Consider the following 19,611-nt stretch of genomic DNA (forward strand, 5'->3'; position numbering starts at 1 on the left):
AATGGGTTGCTTTTATTTGATGAGGAGGACGAAGAGCCTGGTGCTGCCGGCAGAACAAGTGATTCGGGTGAAGGTAGTTTTGGTAAATCTGGGCCACCTTGCAGCAAGAAGTTAAGAAAGCAGTCCTCTTATAATGAACAGTGAGAGGAAGATGAGACGATTTAAATTTAAGCTCCTCACCGAAGCTCAAGTCTCGAAAAGGACATCGCGATAATAAAACAGCATCAGATAATGGTCTGAAACTGCTTAAGGAGATAATAATACATCAACGACTTTGCCAATTTATTCTGGAACAAACAGAAAAAGTGGGGAATAAAGGAGAGCCTCCTTGGGCATACATGTTTGAAGCATTAAGCTGAAATCTAACAGTCCGGAAAAAAAACCTGTAGATGCTATAAGACATCATGAAAAGTCTCAGACTCAGCATTTTGAGCATTTATATTGCAATTAACAGTCTTCACTAATTACCCTTATGCTCATCGATGCCGGAATAATAGTGGCGGAAAACGCAAGAGAAGTCCTTGCTTTCGTGTCCATCTTTGCATAACCCCGAGTATCTAGAGAAACAAGTCGTATTGAAAAAACAGTATATTAGCCGAAAAGAATCATCGTGAACAACAGTAATCGGACGTATAGAAAATTACACAATTTTGCAGTTGTATTAAAAAACAATCCCAAGAATCAAAGTTTGCCTTGAGACACAACATGAGAATGCTTTCCTTTTTATTCATTTTCTGGCAATGGTGAAATTTGCAACTTGTTAATCCTTGTGTTAGGCCGCTTACTTTAACACCGTAGTTGAATTTTAACGAAATAAAATAAAAGGAGCGAGCCTAACCATGCCCAAACAAATACTCATCTCTTTAACATCTTTTTAAAGAAGGAAAATGGTGACATGAAGTCAAGAATAATGAAGTTCTGAGAATCAGCACAAATGGGCAAAGTACTTACATGTCTTGCGCTTGGAATGTCAATGGGCACTTGACACCAACCTCATCAGCTGACGATCCAGCAAGGTTTAAATCTTTAGCCTGCATCTCAGATAGGAGCTCAACAATTTGTATTATATTCTAAAAAACTGCACACGCACAAAAACAGATCACAAAGAGAACTCCCTCATTATAGAAGATCATCTTCTAATTAAAGTGATTCTTCTCTTTAAATTGGCTAGTGTAGAGTGTGTCCAACTTTCCAGTCTACAGAAGCTGGGTCATGCCACTAGGCCCAACTACTCATGCAACTATATGAATAATGTCATAGCAGTACAAATGCAGAGCAATCAAATGCATATGTTTAGGAGAAGCCAGGTAGAATTCAGTGATATAGTAAACCATACAAAGATAGGGACCCTTAATAGTCCATTCACTGTTCCAGTGGAAGGCTTATGCTGCATTTTTAATGGAGAGAGAATGAAATAAGCTAAGGATTGAAAACAATAAATATTGCTCTCATATTGCCTGTTATAGATGAAACAGAAGACCTAAACATGCTAGTTTTAAGGAAGCATCATGTAGAGAATAAGAGATTTCACGTTAGACCTCCAACCAAGGAATCTAAAATGCAGAGAACGCAGAGAATGACAGATTGCTGCCAGGAGGAAGTAGATAGGGAATCTAGTCATGCACTGAAAGTTTTTACGGAGTTTTATAGTAAACGCTGTTAGAAGAAAGTTTTCTTCGCGCAAGCACTCTTTCTGAGTATGAAATGCATGTATTATCATAAGAGGAATACTGAAGTGCACACATGTCGCTATCATTCATCACAATGTCAAATGTGCGAAGAAAACTTTCCATCAAGGGTTTTTCTTGCATAAATTTTATCGCGAATCACTCAATTTTTAAGTTCCTAATAGTATAATTCTAGAATGTTCTGTCAGCAGCTCCACCATGTTCTGAGTTTCAGACAATGAAAACCAGCCTCTTCAAGTAACTTTCAGTAAATTAAGCACAACAGTGGAGTTATGTGCATGGATATATAGTCACGTCACACATTCTCGGCTTATAGGCTTGAGTAAGAAAGAGAGGGACAGAGTGACAGGCGAAAGGAAGGTGTAGAGAATTCATTGCATTGTGAAGGTCCAAATTCTCAATTCCTTTCTTCTCGATCATCATTTTGTTTGATGTCATTGTAAGTAGGATAGCTCCTTACTATTTGGTAATTGCATCGAATATCAAGAGAATAACAACCGCAGCCCAAACAAAAAATCTGGAGTGAAACAATTTTAGCCAAATGGTTAAGTAATAGTAGAATGTTTTTGTACGGTATATCTGCAATACTTGCTGAACTTGTATTTTTATGCCAGGCTCTTAACATAATCTCCCTCACATGTTCCAAGCTGCACAAATGAATTAACAATCTATCTAATGAACAAGACACAAAAGTTAAAACCAAAGGCATTAGTTCGTTGAGAAATCCAAGTCTCTTGATATGTTCCTCACAATCTGATTCGTCCACGTTCTTCCCCCAACCAATGAAGAGATCTTGGAGGAATTGCCAAGTGAAAATTTTGTCCATTAAGCAAAAGGGAGGCAAAGACCAAGAATTTTCGTCGAAGAATATAGAAGGAAAAATAAAATAAACTCAGTTGCTTTTCCTAGAAAGCAAGTTTAAGCTATTACCATCAGCTTAGTTGCAAATCCGCCTTCATAATTTCTCGAAGATGGAACACCTTCCATCACTCCAGGAACTGGATTATAAGAATCACTGTCATGCATAGAAATGCAGTCACCAAAAGGACAGCCACAAAGAAAATTCATAAGATACATGATAAAAGAGTTTATACGAACACCTAATGAAACAGCATAAAGGCATTTCACAAGATAATAACTTTCAGACTATGATACCTATAATTGAACTTAGCTGGCTGCATGAAAGCGCTCGAATGAGCCATTTTACTTTTTTATAGTTCTTATAAACCACAAACTTAAGTATTACATTTCTACTGAACTAAGACTGGTTTAATCTCATAATAGCAGAATACTAAAGACGGTAAGGGGCCTCATAATATTGCAGGTAGATGTTGAGCAAGCCTGTTGGATCACCCAATTCTAATGTACATGTTTTCATTCAGGAGTGGATCCCGGAAATCTGACATACATGGCACTTCTTGATAGAGACAACCTGTCACCGATGTAAGATAGGATCAGTCTCACTTTCCTCACTCAATTTTTCTCTTCCCCATCCTTCGCCCCACCCCTTTTCCTTCCTCCTGCCTATACACACCCTACATTCACCAAAATATCCATCATCTGCTTCTCGGTCCCACAGAACAACATTTCCATCTCCTCCTTTTCACTTGAGGGGACAAATTGACCAGCAGACAGCCAAGTAAAGGCAGCAGCTGCTGCCCGTCTAAACCTAAATGCTGTGGATAAATGACTACAAGCCTTTGAAGATAAAAAAAAGTGCAGGAGAAAGAGAAGCCACAATAAACCCTACTTGTGCCACAGAAAAGTGACCAAATAGTACCTACTCCAACATCGAGCACTTGAAGAGTTGAATACTCTTGTCAAAACACTTGCAGCAATTCCCAAAGACTGACCAAGAGCAAGTGCCTCAGATACACCAAGCATGCTCACAGCCAGTGCTAAGTTGTTGCAGATTTTTGCTGCCTAAAGATTAAAGGACATTGAAAGTATTACAAGCAGGCAAAGGCTGGCGAGAGTAATTGTGAACAATTACTACACATTAAAAATTTTGTACTTCTATTGTCTCTTCAATATATGTTGTCATATGAAGGATGTGTGCTAAAACATTGAGGAACTCTGGAAACTAATATCAGTTTAGTCAATGGGACAAAATTGTCAAAATTTTCTGGTATTGAATACTGGAAAAATGTAGTGCATGTCGTTAAGAGCTCAAGAAGATGCTTTGCTTATGTCTTGTTCAATTAGATTTCAGTTGTCTTTCCTACACTAAGCATTTATCAACCTTTCAGTTTCAGATATGTCTATGAATTAATTCAGAAGACAAGATGGATATTCTATTCTAATGCAAGGTAGAACTTGGTAAATGCAAACCAAGTAGAACTAGCCACTAACCATATTAAGTGAAAGCAGGACTAAAGCAGCAACCAAGCGAAATTCTACCTTCAGAGTATGATCAGTAATATGTATTGATACCAAGGGGAACCCCCATCTCAATCTTATTTGTTGATGACAACAAGCTTTAGGTGTATAAGCATCAGTATTCAGCCCATAAGTGGCAAGCAACCTCCTCTTATGCGGCAAATCAGACAACCAATTCCAGCTTTAGCAGTGGTATAAAGAAAGCAAGGAACTTTCAAAATTGTTCGCAATGTTTCTCTCCTTTTGCAGTCACTGAATACTTATTGAGGCTTGTACCATCCATGAGTAGTACATGAATTAACACTTTCCAGTAGATGCACACAGATTATGAGTCATTGCACCAATAATGATGGAACTCACCGAACCATTTCCTGCTCCACCACAATAAATTGTGCTTTTTCCCATGGAGAGGAGCAACGGCTTTGCTGCCAGATAAGCTTCTTCTGATCCGCCAACCTGCCAAATGCCATGTTAATTAACAAATAGAACATTCAAGAGAAGTGCATCGGTTAGGGTGTTGAGGCAATTGCTTTTCCACAAAACTACGGAAAATTCATTAACTATTTTCCCAATCCCTGCTATTTCTATAAGCTGTATTGCTGCATTTAGTTTCATTCAGTACACTAAAATGCAATATCTAAGACGGCCACAGAAACCAAACTTTGATTTTGGAATATTAACCAAAATCTCAGCTAGCTAATAGTAACTCTATCAATAGGAATGTATTTACCAATTATTCAAGCTATAAAGAAACCATGGCCAGGACTTTTTTTTAAACTTTACAAGGGAGGCACGATTACTTAGGGGCTTCTGTATTAACTAATCCATTTATTTCACGGAAAAAATATGATTACCAGGAGATATGATTATGTGATTCCATTGTGGAGATTCTCAGCTTTTTCGAGTGAAATTTTGTCTCTAAGACGCCACAAGAGATAATCTTGACATGAGTGAGACTAAAGTAGGTGATCCAACAATTATTTTGGTTATGAAGGTTCTATTTTCTGGAAACCAAAGCATGAGCAGCTATGGTTAAATATTTCCATCAATTCATGTTCATCGAAATAGAGTTACATGCACAAAGCAAAAGAAACACCAACTGCGAGTTCTTAACTGAGTACTTTCAAAAGCAAGTCCATACTCTTGAGCTATTATAATCATATCAGAATCTATCGATTGCAGATACTGAGTATACCATGAACGTGAGTGAGCTAGCTTCAGCAGCAAGAACACCTCCAGAAACAGGTGCATCCAGCATCATAGGAACTCCACCTCCATCTATTTATTGACAACATATAAGCTTGTACAGCATATACATATAACACAAGAAACAAAGATGAGAAACAAATCCAAAGGGGGCAACTACCAATTCTTCTGGGACCAAAAGATGATGTACAAAAGGCAGTAATAGAATGTGTATGACTTATATACATCTTCAGTTTCTTAATACAAGGTATGTAGTTGCCTTTGCCCTGCATCAAACAATCTAAGTATTCCAAGTCTGAGATGCCATATCTACTTATTACAGCAATTAAAAAAGGCGTCTAAGTGCACAAGGCTTCCCACGCTGCAGGAATCTGTGGAGGGGTTCATATATGCATTTTAATCGTCCAAAGATAATCCTGATGGAACATCACATGCTCAAGTCTTATTTTGACAAAAAAGAAAACCTTAAATTTCTCATCCATTTGTCTCATACACTATGGGGATGGTGAGAATGGTGGCGTTCCATCCAAAGTATTAAGTCCTAGTAAGAGCACCGGTAACTACCACATACATTCCATTAAATATCACTGAAAGAGTGCATGTTCTTGCAAATGGACATGGAGATGCGGCGTAAGTATGCCTCCATAGCAATAATCATATATCCTGGTAAATCATATTTTTAGGACGTTACAATGACGACGATGATCAAGTAGTTTTCAGGAAATAAGGACTGCACACTATTTGGGAAATAATCTTGATGGAACAATGGGCTATTAAGCATGACACTTACAAGCAATAATTTTATTTAAAGGATAAGTCTTCTGAGTTTACTTTCTGTTACCTCTCTTCCCTTTTAAAGTACAGTTAGACACAAGTGCTGAAATCTTTCTCGATGTTTGGGGATCAATAGTAGAAGAATCTATCAATAACCACGGTCTTAGGAGATTTCCACCATGAAGCAATCCATTCGGTCCAGTGTATACATCAAATACCTACATTAATCGTATAGATAGATTATTCAATTTTATCCTTATATGTCTTTCACCTGGCAAATTTTATGAGAAAGGCTCCACAAACACAGTGATAAACAACTTACACGCTGAGCAAATTGATTTAAATACAGTTCTGCGTCGTACGGCATGCTCCTACCATACACTTAGAATTGATGCATGAAATAAAAAAGTTAATGCCTAACATGAGTCCAAAGTAATTGAAGTGCTCCTCAAATAGGAAAACGGGACCTCTTCATCAATACCATATGGTATATGTTAATGCCAATGATCTCCCACCGAATATAAGATAACTTATAGCCGGAAAGAATGGACCTCTGAGCATTAAGACATATTATTTCCCAAGGTTGAAACATTTACCCTCTTTCTGGTCAGTTCAATTCACAACTCCTGGTTCATATCAGAACTACAACCAAGACAATATTCTCTATTTAAATTCTATACGACAATCGTAAAGATTAACTGCAGTTGTAATATAACTGTGATGACAGAAAGGCTACTGCAAGAAAAGGACAAACATAAAAGACAAAATTTAGAACTTACATGGGAAGATGACGGCAACATTGTCATTATTACATCACTTTCTTCTGCAACTTCAAAGGGTGTTTTCTTGGTGGGGACTCCAATGCCAGCAAAGATCTTCATGGCATCACCATTTCTGAAAGGAATAATTTTTTTTCAATTACACAAATGGGCACTAAATGCTCCACAATAATTGGATAGCAAGAATGTTCCATTATATGTGAATACAAAATTGAAAAAGGTGATGCTACTGGGAAAGTCAAAGGATAGTCTGGACACTACTTATAAAGATAGGCTTCCGTCTAGTGAGAACTCTCTGAACGTCTCCTAAGGGATGTGAATAAACCAAGATTCTGATCCTAATCTGCTCATAACACATTCATCTCCTTGTTGGTCTAGCTAATCAGTTAATGTCAAAGCATTGGAAGCTCAAAATAGCAACATAATGAGATCATTTTGGAGTATTATCATTTCGAGGAAATGCATTTACAGATTATTAGATTCACAGAATCCAAAACATTACACATCATGCACGGCGACGTTGTATCCAGCTTTAACAAGATTCTTCGCCATTCTGGATCCCATATTTCCCAAGCCTATGAAGCCAACATTCTGTAAATGTAAAAGCAAATTCAGCAGAGACAAACAAGAGCTAAAAGCTATAAACCATACCTGTCATATGAAATTAACCATGAAAAACCCCATCTATGATTTAGCCGGACATGGTAAATTAAATGGGCAATATTTGAGATATCGTTGAAGCTAAAAATTGAGCAAACCATGACGATGATGGATTAAGGTTCTTGACTCAAAACAAAAACAAAAGTCCTAGAAATCTATGGCTCGACAGAGCATACTCAAAAACCAAAAAGATGCTATGGCAGCACATATGAACAAGATCCAACTCTCCCACGGGAGAAGCAAACAAGCAGGGCACCCAGTCTTTTTGCCAACTCAGACTTCTTGCAAGCACAAAGGGTAGTAATACCACAGACCATCACTAAACTCAAGGGTCCTTATTCATTTTTACCACTGAACATCACTCTGCACTGTGGCTACCAACTTCACAGTTCATAAAGGTCTGATATTCTTCAAGTAGACTATATATCACCAATCATGGATTAGAATTCAATGCAAAAAGCGGTACCCAATTGAAAGATGAACCAAGACAGAGAAAACGAGGCCAAGGACTTCATTACTGGCTCACATAAGCATATCTTGTTGATATTCTAGAACCCAAAAGCACGAAGCCACCCTTTTATCTCAAACGCCCACAAACAACGTATCTCTTCAGTTCTGTGCAACAATGAAGCGGTTCGTACGACAGAAGGATGAGGAGGAGGACGAAGAGCTCGCTGTGCTTACTCCAAGATTCGACGGCGCATCATCCGGTGAAGAGGAGAGACCGCGCGCCGGCAGCGGCGGTCGAAGGAGAGGAGACGACACGTTGAGTTTGCGCTTGGGAAGAGAGAGGAGAGCTCTCGCTCCGCGACTCGCCATGGCCTTCTTCAAAAGCTATAGCTTCGCCAAGTTTCAGACCGAGAGAGAGAGAGAGAGATCTCTTTGTCTTCGCTGGTCAACGCCTGGTCAAAGTTTTGTCGTCTTTTGCGCCACGTAGGATATTCTTCATCCGTTTGTCGTCCTCCTTTGCCACGTCGGATCATCGTCACCCTCCCAAGCGGGTTCAATTGAATGACGCTAATAAGTGCATTATGATCGGATCATCGACATCTAATTATTTTATGAAGTAAGTTTGACTAATTCGAGACCAGAATTTATCATTCAAAAATGACCGGATCGACATTCATTCATCCTCTAAATTACTCCAAATCGCCCCTCCTAATCCATGGTGATTACTTAGAACAATAATTTGACAAGTTCGTGACGCCCGTCGACATCATTTGGTCCGACCCGATTAACAATAACCATCCTCGTTCCCATCGGAGTCAGGTATCAGCGTACGGATGTCCGGATTGGATTTTCTACATCCTAGGTATAGTGGAATGCTCAATCGACTTCCTGCATTTTATCCGAAAAGCTCGGACACCACCTCTATTTTCCGGAGACACGCTTAACCCGCTATAAAATTCGCGTCAACATGCGCGAAACATTGAGGCGATACGACCCTTTACTTGGAAAGATAGGAGACAACCCTTCAAATGCAGAAAGAAAACACCTAGCCAGTGACGATGATGAAGAGAGATGGGATCAAATTACATGGGAAATGCATTTGACATGCTCTAAGTTCCACTGCATTTTCTTTTCCACTACAACATCCTAAGAAAGCCACTGGATCCCAAAAATCACGGAACTTCCGAACGGGAATCGAATGAGATATTAATTCCCACCAGAAAAAGGAAAATGAAAAGGAACTGTTCAGACAGTCGACGCCAATAATCTATATAGAGGAAAGATCTTCATATATCGTCTTGATACCTGGTCGCTCTGAGACCGACCGTATACATCTCAGCGCGATTCCAAGGACCTCCTTCATTCCCTTGTCGAATGCAGGGTTCCCCATTTCAGGGAGCAATGCTGAATCAAAGCATTCCGTGCCACGACCCTCAGCAACCCTCAACCGCACCCAGTCAGTCAAGTCGACGCCACCCCCTTCGCCAGAAATGACATCTCCAGCACATCGCCCGGTCAACAATTCGAGGAGGATCACCCCAAAGGCATAGACGTCAGACTTGAAGGAGGGTAGAGGCTTTTTGGAAGAGGCCAGCTCCGGAGCACGGTATCCCAAGACACCTGCATCTAGAATCTGTTCGATGGTACCAGCCTGGGTCATCAGACGGTGAAGGCAATAGTCGGAAACCCGAGCATTGAGGTCGGGCCCATCTAGCAGAACATTTGTTGCTTTGAGATTTCCGTGTGGAACGGCGCGATCGAAGTGGAGATAGTTCAGGCCACGTGCAATATCGACTGCTATTTTGAGCCTCTGAGCCCACGATAGAGGTGGACCTTTTCTTCCCGGCCGATCTGACAAAAAAAAAGGATCATATAAATGCTAAGTCACTTTACAGTGGATGCATCAACATATCTCAAAGTTATGAGAAGAGAGAGATGGTCGCACTCAGAATGAAGTACTATAAACACTAATAAAACTACATTATTGGAAAAGGACTGGAACAGTTGATACAACAACATCATGTCCAAGCAACAGGAGTAGTCTATGTACCATATATGATATGACAAAGTGTTTCGTCAACCTCAAGTACCAAATTAAAAATAAGAAAGCACCATTAGCTTTTGGGATAGTCGGAAATGAGTTAGCCAATATTTTATGGCATAACTAGTCTTATACCGTGGACTAACCCTAAGGTTTTTCAAAACAAAAAGGAAAGACACCTGGTGAGCCACTAGGCTGGAGTAAAGTCATATTGGAAGAAAAGATTCATATACGAATCAACCGATTGCCAGCAAATTTGTTGAATGTAAACAATGCATTATAAAGGAAAAAGACCACGTGTAAATCTTCACATCAAACAGACATTCACCGACTGGGCAATTGCTTATGAAGTGGACATGAGCCCACCTAGTTTCATATCGCGTGAATCATTCTCTAGTGTCTCAAACTATACTTCTCTTAGGCATAGAGCTGTAACAAATGATTGTTAATGTCCCTCCACATCTCTGGATCTCCTTGAGAACAGATTCAAATGTTTACCGTGATTCAACATAACAGAGTACTTGTCACAACTTTGGTACTTGATTGGTTCAAAACACATGTTAATGTTCTGTGATCATATGAAATAGATACCAAAGTGTCAATTGATCAAGGTAACTACTCAGATTAGATAGGACACGAACAGTCACAATATTAAAAAGAAGTAGAAGATATCATTGCTAAATATAGATTGGAGTCCACAAATACTCATATCTAACATTGCTGCATAATGATTTAGCGTGAATGCTTCAATGGTATAGTCATTCTTCTAATCTGGCCCAAGATACGATGCAAAGGTAATTTTGCAGTTACTCTAGTCCTCATATGCCAGTTTCACCCATAAATGTTTCATATCGCAGGAATGTAGGCATTCTGTACAGTGTATCGAGAAAGTACTAAGACAAGCAACACTTCTCAGTCGTTACTAATATTCATTTTGTTTGTTAAACATTATAATCCCTGCCATAAGTGGTGTATCAAAGTGGCTAAAGTAAAACTGATGTCATAGCCAAAAAAGAAATAGATCACAGACATATTTCCGTCAACATGCAACGTTGCAAAGTTATTTTGTGTGTGTGTGTGTGTGTGTGTGTGTGTGAGAGAGAGAGAGAGAGGCGTGATACCGTAAAGAAAGCTTGCAAGGCTGCCAGGTGAGATGTAATCTGACAGAATGAGCTTCTCATGTTGTGTTGGGCCCCAGTAGTACCCTCTTAGACACACGACATTTGGATGACGGATATTTGCAAATTTCTTTGCCTCCTTGGCAAACTCCTTCCGCTGTTTTGCCACTCCTTCTCTCAGCCACTTTACAGTCAAGAAAACACCATTATCCAACGTCGCCCTGTAAGATGTCCCATGACTGCTTCTTCCTAGAACTTCCGCAGGAGCTCTTGAAAGCTCCTCCGGTGTAAGAGTGATTGTATCATCAAGAAAATGTAATTCACCGACCAATCGATCAGGTGACCTCACATCCAGCCTCGCAAGGTGTTCAGCAGTGAATGAATCGCCAGATTCAGGTGACCAGGACAACTGGCTGTTTTTAGATGGTGAGATGCCGGTTGTTGCTGCTAATTTCTCACTAGGACTAATTACCTCGGCAGAGGATGATCCTTTGTGAGATGCCAGGAGATCTTCTGCTGAAACAACCATAGAACCACCACTGCCTGCTCCACTAATAGCAGAAGGATTTGGAGCAGCTCGTCTGCGAACCTCTTTATTGCTAACATGTTCTGTTTTGCGGCTCTTCGATCTACGGACATAACAGATGAAGATGACAAGCAGAAGAAGAAAAAAGACAATCAGTACACAAGCAACAACCAATGCCACTTTGTAAATAGTTTTGACCGGTCTCTTCTTAGAACTTCCAGCTGGCGAGCCTGATCCAGAACTATTTGGAAGTTGTAAACCAGCATTCCCAGGAAAAAATGAAGACCTTGGGAACTTCCTCAGATTTTCTGGGACCACTCCAGAAAGATCATTGTATGAGGCACTGAAACTCTGAAGACCGTTCGACAAGTTGCCAGGAATGGCACCAGTAAAATGATTCTGGGATATATCCAGTGAAATCAGTGAACTCATGTCAGCCATCGAAGTCGGAAGAGAACCAGATAAATTATTTGAAGCAAGATTGAGCACTTGAAGTCCAACCAATGATTCAACTTTTTCGGGGAAATTTCCACTGAATCGATTATGGGAAAGATCAAGCACCTTCAGACTAGGTTCAGCTGAGGATGGAGGCAAAAGCGAGATATTACCAGTCAAAAGATTATTTCCAAGGTAGAGTTCTTGCAAAGTGGATAAAGTCAGAAGATCAGGTAAAAGAGGCCCATCTAACTGATTTGAACTGATATCAACAACCCTAAGTTTTGGATACTGGGTCAGGACTTTCGGAATATCACTGCTAAGAGAATTATGCGCGAGATTAAGATAATTTAGACGCAAAAACTGAGGGGTAACCTCGGGGATGGCCCCTGACAAACGATTATGGCTCAGATCGAGAAATTCAATGTTACCCCATCTAACAATTCTGGTCAAGTTTCCCTCAAATTGGTTATTTGACAGATCCATGACAGCACAACTCCCACTTAGCAGTGGAAGCTCTCCAGTGAGACCATTCGAGGAGAGATTAAGAACACTCAAGGTGGTCGATGTGATCATATTAATTGTCCCTGAAATGAAAAGCCAAATATGAGGGCTACAGAGGAACGATATATAAGCAAACTATGAGAGAGCACTGGTCTAAATTACCCACAATCGCAAAAGCAAGAAAATTTGCGAGGAGTATACCTGAGAGCTTGTTGCCACTCAAATCCAACTCAGTCAAAACCAAGGAGTCTCCTTTCAATAATCCGCTTGGAACAAAACCTGAAAATCCGTTGTTGCTAAGCTTGAGAACCTCCAGATCATAGACAAAATTAAACTCAGGTAGTTCCCCAGACAGTTGATTGTAACTCAGATCCAACACTTTTAAATTCTCAAACACTTGCATCTGTCCTCCACTTATCAATGATCCCGTGAGCTGATTGTGGCTAAGATTTAAATGCTTGACACTCTCAGAAATGGCAGGTAAAAATTTCTGCTGCTGTGAACTAGAACTGACCAGCAAATTCCCGCTAAAATCAATGTAGGTGGCATTCGATAAGAACAAAAATTCTGAGGCCAAAGGACCATCCAGCACATTCCCGTGCAAATCAAGCACCTCCAAGCCACCTATCAGCTCAAATCCCTTGGGAATTTTCCGAGTAAACCCATTTACTGACAGATTAAGATACACAAGATTAGAGAGCTTAGTTAATGAAGGAGGCAATGGCCCAGAGAAGGAGTTGCTGCTCAAATCCAGAGATTGGATTGCCGCGAGTCCTGAAATAGAATCAGGGATCGGGCCAGAGAAGTTGTTCCCTGCCAACGAGAGATTCCTCAAGCTCTCCAACTTCCCAATGCCCGGGAGTAAGGACGATGAGAAGAGATTGTGCGATAAATCCAGGTACTGAAGGCTCTTGAAGTTGCCTATATTATCCGGAATTTTGCCTGTTATGGAGTTCTTTGCCATGGAAAGTTTAACAAGCATCGTTAGGTTGGCAAAGACACTCAAGTCGGCATCAGCAGAGAGGTTCAAATTATCAAGGACGACTCCTGCAACATTGCCGCCATTACAGACGATTCCATTCCACGAAGAAGGGCATCCGTTGAAATCTATGGATTCCTCGTTCCAAGAATTAAGTACATAACCAGTTGGATCACGCCTTATGCCCTTCTTAAACTCGAGCAGCGACAATATATCCTGGGAAGGAAGCTGCCCAGCGGCAGAAATGAGAAGCAGCGACACGAGTGCCAGCTTCAAATACATCATTGGATATTACCAAATGCTTCAGCAAGATGGATAGTACGCACAATGGTTAACAACAGAGAGATTTTCGAAGCTTCTCAGAGACTACTTCAACAAACAGGACAGTCTTCAATCAAACAGACCAGAGCATCAGCATCCGAAGCTCGAATTACGGTCCCAGTGTTGCTAAGAACGAATAAGCACACCCAAATTTCACCAAGTTGAAAGCTACAGAGACAGTAGGGCAGTCTTCAAAGCAATCAACAACAAACCATTGTGACTGCCAATAGCAAACACGGCTCTCTATCAAATGCAACTGCGTTCGCATTACACACCGCGCGCGAAAATGAACTCTAAATGCACCAACCTTGGGGAAAACAGACGCTTTTCGACACTTACAGAGGCCCAGCAAAGAACAGAAAGATTCACTGCCATAGCTTCACTGAAGCATTTAGCAAATGATATCGACTATAGAGACACAAAAAAAAAAACAAAAGGGTTCTACTGAGGAACCCTCGCACCACTCAAAAATGCAGCATTTAGCCAACCAGCATTCCTTCTCTCAAGACCACGGGAACTTCATTTCCCTCGCGGGTCCAGATTCCCAGACCTCAAAAGCCGCTCAATCACTCGTCTCAGAGAGTATGGACAGCACAGACCTTCCCAGCAACACTGTAGTAGCAGCAGCATGAAGGCTTCCGCTCACCATTCTTGCAGACCTCTCATGACACTAAACCTTCTACACCCACAAAAAGAAAAGAAAACGGGATGAAAAACGAAAACCCACGAAGGAGGGAGGAACAACAAGAAGTGGGTCTACTACGAAATATCAACTATCAAGCATTGAAGACGAAAGGGACCCAGAGCTCTCTGTCTTTTGGGCTCCTCTTTTAAACATTCCAAAAGCCCTAATCTTTCTGTAATGATAAAGGCATTCCCGGTGACAGGCAAGACCCAGAAAAGAAAATGACTTTGCCCTCTCTCTTTCAAGGAAAAGACTCCTTTTTTCCCCCCTCACCTCATCAGCAGTCATGTGAAGGAAGGAAACCCAGAAAAGAACACCCGAATCTCCATGGAATAATAAGTCCAAAAGAACATTGAATAAGAAAAACCCTAAAAATGCTTTCTTTTTACCTTGGATGTGTGTGTAGGCCTGTGGTTCAGTTCAGTCTTTTCAGGAGGGGAGAGGTTTAGGGATGTGTCAGTCGGCTCATGGAGGGAAAGGTAGAGAGTATTTTCGAATAGATTAATGTGGGGGAAAAAATGGAGGGACTTTTTCTTTACCCGCCAAAAACAGTGGCTGTACTTTTAGTTTAGCGTTAGTTTAATTGAACCCGAGTTTTGCAAATCGGTACATTCGATTGTGTTTTCATGTGAGAACATCAGCTTATAATGTGACATCATCGTGTACTGTGCCGAGTTTTAAAAGGGGAAAAAGCAACTGAAAATCTCACGTTATACCCATTGTAACACGTTTGCTCTAAACTTTTATCTATGATATCAAAAATTTCATATTTGTACATGTACGACACATTTACCATTTGTTAATGAAGACCACTAGAAATTTGCCTACAGTATTGACATAACGTCCATATGACTTAAATGAAAGAAAAAATACGTTGTTTTTTTATTGAAAAATCATATGACACAACATTGAAGGAAGGGTGAATGTGTTATATAAATACAAGATTGAGGTATGTCATAGTGGGCATACTTTTGGATTTTTACTGTGACAAAAAATAGGTTAAAGGGTAAATGTGTCACAAAAAAAATTAAGGATAAAAGTGTCTTGATGGGTATAATTCGAAATTTTTTTGTGACTTTTGTCCTTTTAAAAAATAAATTTAATTTATTAAATTGCAAGCTATTTGATACAACATTTTCATGTTAATTTTAGGAAACCACTGGATCGCCACCACAGTAAATAACTAATATATATAGTTTTAGAAAACCTTTTCATCCAATTTCAAAATGCTACAATACGGCATACAAAATATTTCACACTAAAATCACAATGCAATGTATTGGCGATAACATTTGCCAAAACTCGGATTCACGGACCAAGTAGGTCTCAATCACAAATACCCTAGGCTTTCTATTACAGCTTCATCTGAGTATATATATGTTACCCTAGTATAAACTTTGGATTTTTCGTGACATGAAATTTTTTTTGAAATATCCGCGTAACAATAAGCAAATTTAGGGTTTTTAGTAACGCAAAAAAGAAAATCTCAGGGCATTTCTGTCGCCGTAACTATAATTTATGGCTTTCTATGGCATTAGCCCTAAATAATACGTAGTTATAGAAAGCTTTTTTCAGACGTACAAAAAATTTCACGCTAAAATCACAACACAATATATCGCCGAAGACACACTCGCCGGAAACTCGGATTCACGGACCGAGCATGTCTCAATCGCCGATCGTGTGGGACTCCATAGGTGGGTGGGGGTTCGCCCAGAACGTGCATGATCGACGGTCGAGATAGGATCGAGCCCCGCTCTTCTTTGATTAACATTTTTGTCTACGAAGTTCAATATAGTATTTAGGTATCCCATGTCTCTGCATGTGTGCCTAGTGGACGTCCCGCGCAGTTATCAAAATCCAATTGAAACCGACGCTTTTTGGTGCCTTTTCTAACGACGAAATCGACCACGGCTCGTCCCTGTTTCTGACCGCGAGGGCGCTCGCATCGGGGGTGACGTGTTGTCCCGTCTGCCCGCTTTCGTCTGTTAGCGCCACGTGGGCATCGCGAGTGCCCGTTCGACCAGGGCTTTTGGGGCCTTACTGAGGGCGAATGAGGGGAGGTGGAAGTAGGTGAAGCGTAATGATTAAATTGATGACTTATGTGTGTGCGTATATAGATAAAGTAAAGAGAGTGACATTTTCAAAAGGTCAGTAAAACCACTTTATTAAAAAAATTCTTGAGCCACATAAATTGTGGTCATATAATGGAGGGAATAAAAAAAAAAAATTTGGAGGGTTGTTTTTTTTTTTGGTAAGGAAATTTGGAGGGTTGTTGTGATATGAAAGGTACGAAATTTTCTTTAGTTTTCCTTCTTATGTTATTATTTGCTTTGAGTTTATAATAGCTCTCGATACTTCGCTCAATACTTTTCTTTTCTATATCAATTGGATGTCTAGAGCGCGTTGAGCACACCATTAACCACAACCGGATGTTACAATTCCCTCACACCTCAACAAACGAAGACATACAAAAATGCTAAATTTTGAACAAAATAAAATTGCTTGGGCAATAAGTATGTCTGTCTTCATTACTCGAGATGCAGGTTTAAATCACCATACATGCGCATTCTCTTAGGGTCAATCCCTAGTTACACATACTGATATGTCTCTCGTGATTCCCTAGCATTGATAGAACGGGTGAATGGTATACTCAGCGAGGATTTGTTGAGTGCTTAGCAGGTTCCAGATATCCTATTAAATAAAAAAAAAGTATATCGAAATCAAATAAATTAGAATTGGAAAAAAAAAATACAGAATGCCCATTAGTCTTTAAATACTCTTTACCATCAAGACATTGTTTAATAAATCTATGAAATTATTTTGGGAGTCAAAAAGATAAAGGGAAAATCAACAAAATTTCCTCAGAGAAGGACACGTGGACATTCTCCTCATTCACACCCTACCCCACTTTCATATAAATAAGGTCGGAAAAATGGAAGAATGGAAACTCTGGCGCGGGACCCACTTCCCAATGTTGTCCAAAAAGATTTGCGCCATATATTCAACAACCGTGGTCCCCTTGCCCAATGACCCTAGTCTAACCTAAGTCCAATATGTCTTCTTCTTACCAAACAAAAAACAAAAAAATAAGAATTTTTAATATATTCGAACAAGAAAAGGAGTGGAAGAAAAAAGATGAGCATCGATGACCACGCCCGGACCTTATGTCAATAGTTATGCACTTGCAATGGAATGTTCAATTTCAATCATAACCATTAGATGCAACTATTTATATCAGACTTGTCTCCATAATCCCAATAGAAGTAAAGCCGGGGCCCTTTTGCATCTCCGACAAGGTGCATTAACGCCATAGACAAAGTCGATGCTTCTTGAAAGTGAGGAGAGGCTAGGATCCCATGAGAGATAAATGGAAACTCAAGAAAAGAAAATACTCGTGTAATTTTCCCAAATAAACTAATGCATAGAAGAAATGTGGATCAGGAAATATGATGTGCTCTGCAAAATATTGTACCAAATAAAGTTTTCTCCTAAAATGGACCATTCAACACAGAAATATAATTTGAAATAATGCCATGTAAAATGCAATGCAATCCTAAGGGAACGAATCTATTTGTATAAATAAGAATATGCAAATAAATCTAAATTTCCTTAGATGCACAGCGGGACATATTTTTGTGACTCTTTTTCAATGAAAATGCAAACTAAAATTACTACAATGCAAGATGTACTTTTTTGTTTTTTTTTTTAATATTTTCCATTTTATGACTGGTGGCAAATAAAAAATAATGCAATCTAAATGTCTTAAACATGCATGAAATTACTAAACCTGGAAGAGTCTTATTGATCTAACGTGGCAGTTATTATGATACACATGCAATGCAAATTACTATTTGAATAAATAAGTGTATGCAAATCTGAAATCATATGTGAGAACAATGCTCTAACTCTCTCAGAATGAGCTACTATACCGGGTGACAAAATATAACCTAATTTAATAAAAACAATCTCTTAGGAAATGAAGTCCTAAAATAAACCACGTATAAAAGGAAGTTTAATCAATTCTTAGATGATGCAAATAAGCATGAATACGACTAAGTGATGAAATTGAACCTAGTAAGACTAAGGCTTCTTTTGTTTCATGGGAAATGAATGTTTCGAAAAGTATTTTCTTAAAAATAATCACTTGTATAGCTTGAAATAATTAATTATTGAAAAATATTTTCATTATCGATAACAATTTATGTCTAAATATTGTGGATAATGAAAATATTTTTCGTTCATTCATATTTGTAAGCGATATAAGTAAATATTTTTAGGAAATTATTTTTCAAATAATTTATTTTCTGCGAAACAAACGGATCGTAAAAGAAAAAAAAATTGTTATAAGGCTCCGTTTGTTTCACGAATAATGAATGATTTGAAAAATATTTTCCCAAATATAATCGCTTATATCATTTACAAAAATAAATGAACAACAAAATATTTCTATCGTCTATGAAAATGTTAAGAAAGAAATTGTTGTTAATAATGAAAATATATTTCCTTGGCTAATTATTTCAAGTGATACAATTAATCATTTTTAGGAGTTATTTTCCAAATAATTCATTATCCATAAAATAAATGGAGCCTTAGACCTAAAATGGAACCCAGCATTTGAAAAATCTTTGAGTGAAACGGAGATGCCAATTTTTTCTCCTTTTCCATCTCGAAATATTTTCAAAGTGGGGTAGAGAAAAATCAATTTAGGCTTCATTTGTTTCATGGAAAATAAATGATTTGGAAAAATATTTTCTTAAAAATAATCGCTTGAAATAATTAGCCAATTAAAAAAATTTCATCATCGACAACATTTTATATTTAAATTTTTTTGTAGACAATAAAAATATTTTTCGTTCAATCATTTTTGTAAAGCAATACTTAACTATCTTCTTTAGGAAATTGTTATTTTTAAACATTAATTTTTTGCGAAACAAACGGAATTTAAAGATCCGGAGCATTTGCAAAGCGTCTAACAATCAAAGTGAAAGCAAAAATACCCTCGTCTTCATCCAAGACAAATAGAAATAAGCATATCTCTACCAATCAACAAGTCCTCTTTTTTTTGT

The 19,611-nt window shown here is 38.9% G+C and overlaps 2 protein-coding genes across 4 annotated transcripts; both read right to left on the reverse strand.

The window, feature by feature from the left end:
• Positions 1-232: 232 nt before the first annotated feature.
• On the reverse strand, positions 233-8,465 carry LOC115663100 (probable 3-hydroxyisobutyrate dehydrogenase, mitochondrial). 3 transcript variants are annotated; one of them, XM_030585144.2, is made up of 10 exons: positions 8,171-8,459; positions 7,329-7,417; positions 6,827-6,941; positions 6,115-6,265; positions 5,263-5,345; positions 4,428-4,523; positions 3,469-3,611; positions 2,619-2,703; positions 952-1,031; positions 233-557 (listed from the first exon to the last, which is right to left on the reverse strand). In XM_030585144.2, the coding sequence occupies exons 1-10, from the start codon at positions 8,303-8,305 to the stop codon at positions 461-463; spliced, it is 1,074 nt and encodes a 357-aa protein (XP_030441004.2). In that variant the 5' UTR covers positions 8,306-8,459; the 3' UTR covers positions 233-460. The 3 variants fall into 3 exon arrangements, with proteins under 3 accessions (XP_030441004.2, XP_056175743.1, XP_056175742.1); XM_056319768.1 differs by lacking the exon at positions 7,329-7,417 and having other exon boundaries at positions 8,171-8,357; XM_056319767.1 differs by lacking the exon at positions 233-557 and having other exon boundaries at positions 946-1,078; positions 8,171-8,465.
• A 500-nt stretch (positions 8,466-8,965) lies between these two features.
• On the reverse strand, positions 8,966-14,895 carry LOC115663099 (LRR receptor-like serine/threonine-protein kinase GHR1). Its single transcript, XM_030585143.2, has 3 exons — positions 12,762-14,895; positions 11,099-12,643; positions 8,966-9,787 (listed from the first exon to the last, which is right to left on the reverse strand). The coding sequence occupies exons 1-3, from the start codon at positions 13,822-13,824 to the stop codon at positions 9,204-9,206; spliced, it is 3,192 nt and encodes a 1,063-aa protein (XP_030441003.2). The 5' UTR covers positions 13,825-14,895; the 3' UTR covers positions 8,966-9,203.
• Positions 14,896-19,611: the final 4,716 nt, after the last annotated feature.

Source organism: Syzygium oleosum, unplaced genomic scaffold (assembly GCF_021117445.2).
Source record: "Syzygium oleosum isolate NSW1041296 unplaced genomic scaffold, Sole_v2.1 Sole_v2.18, whole genome shotgun sequence".
In the NCBI taxonomy this organism is placed as follows: domain Eukaryota; kingdom Viridiplantae; phylum Streptophyta; class Magnoliopsida; order Myrtales; family Myrtaceae; genus Syzygium; species Syzygium oleosum.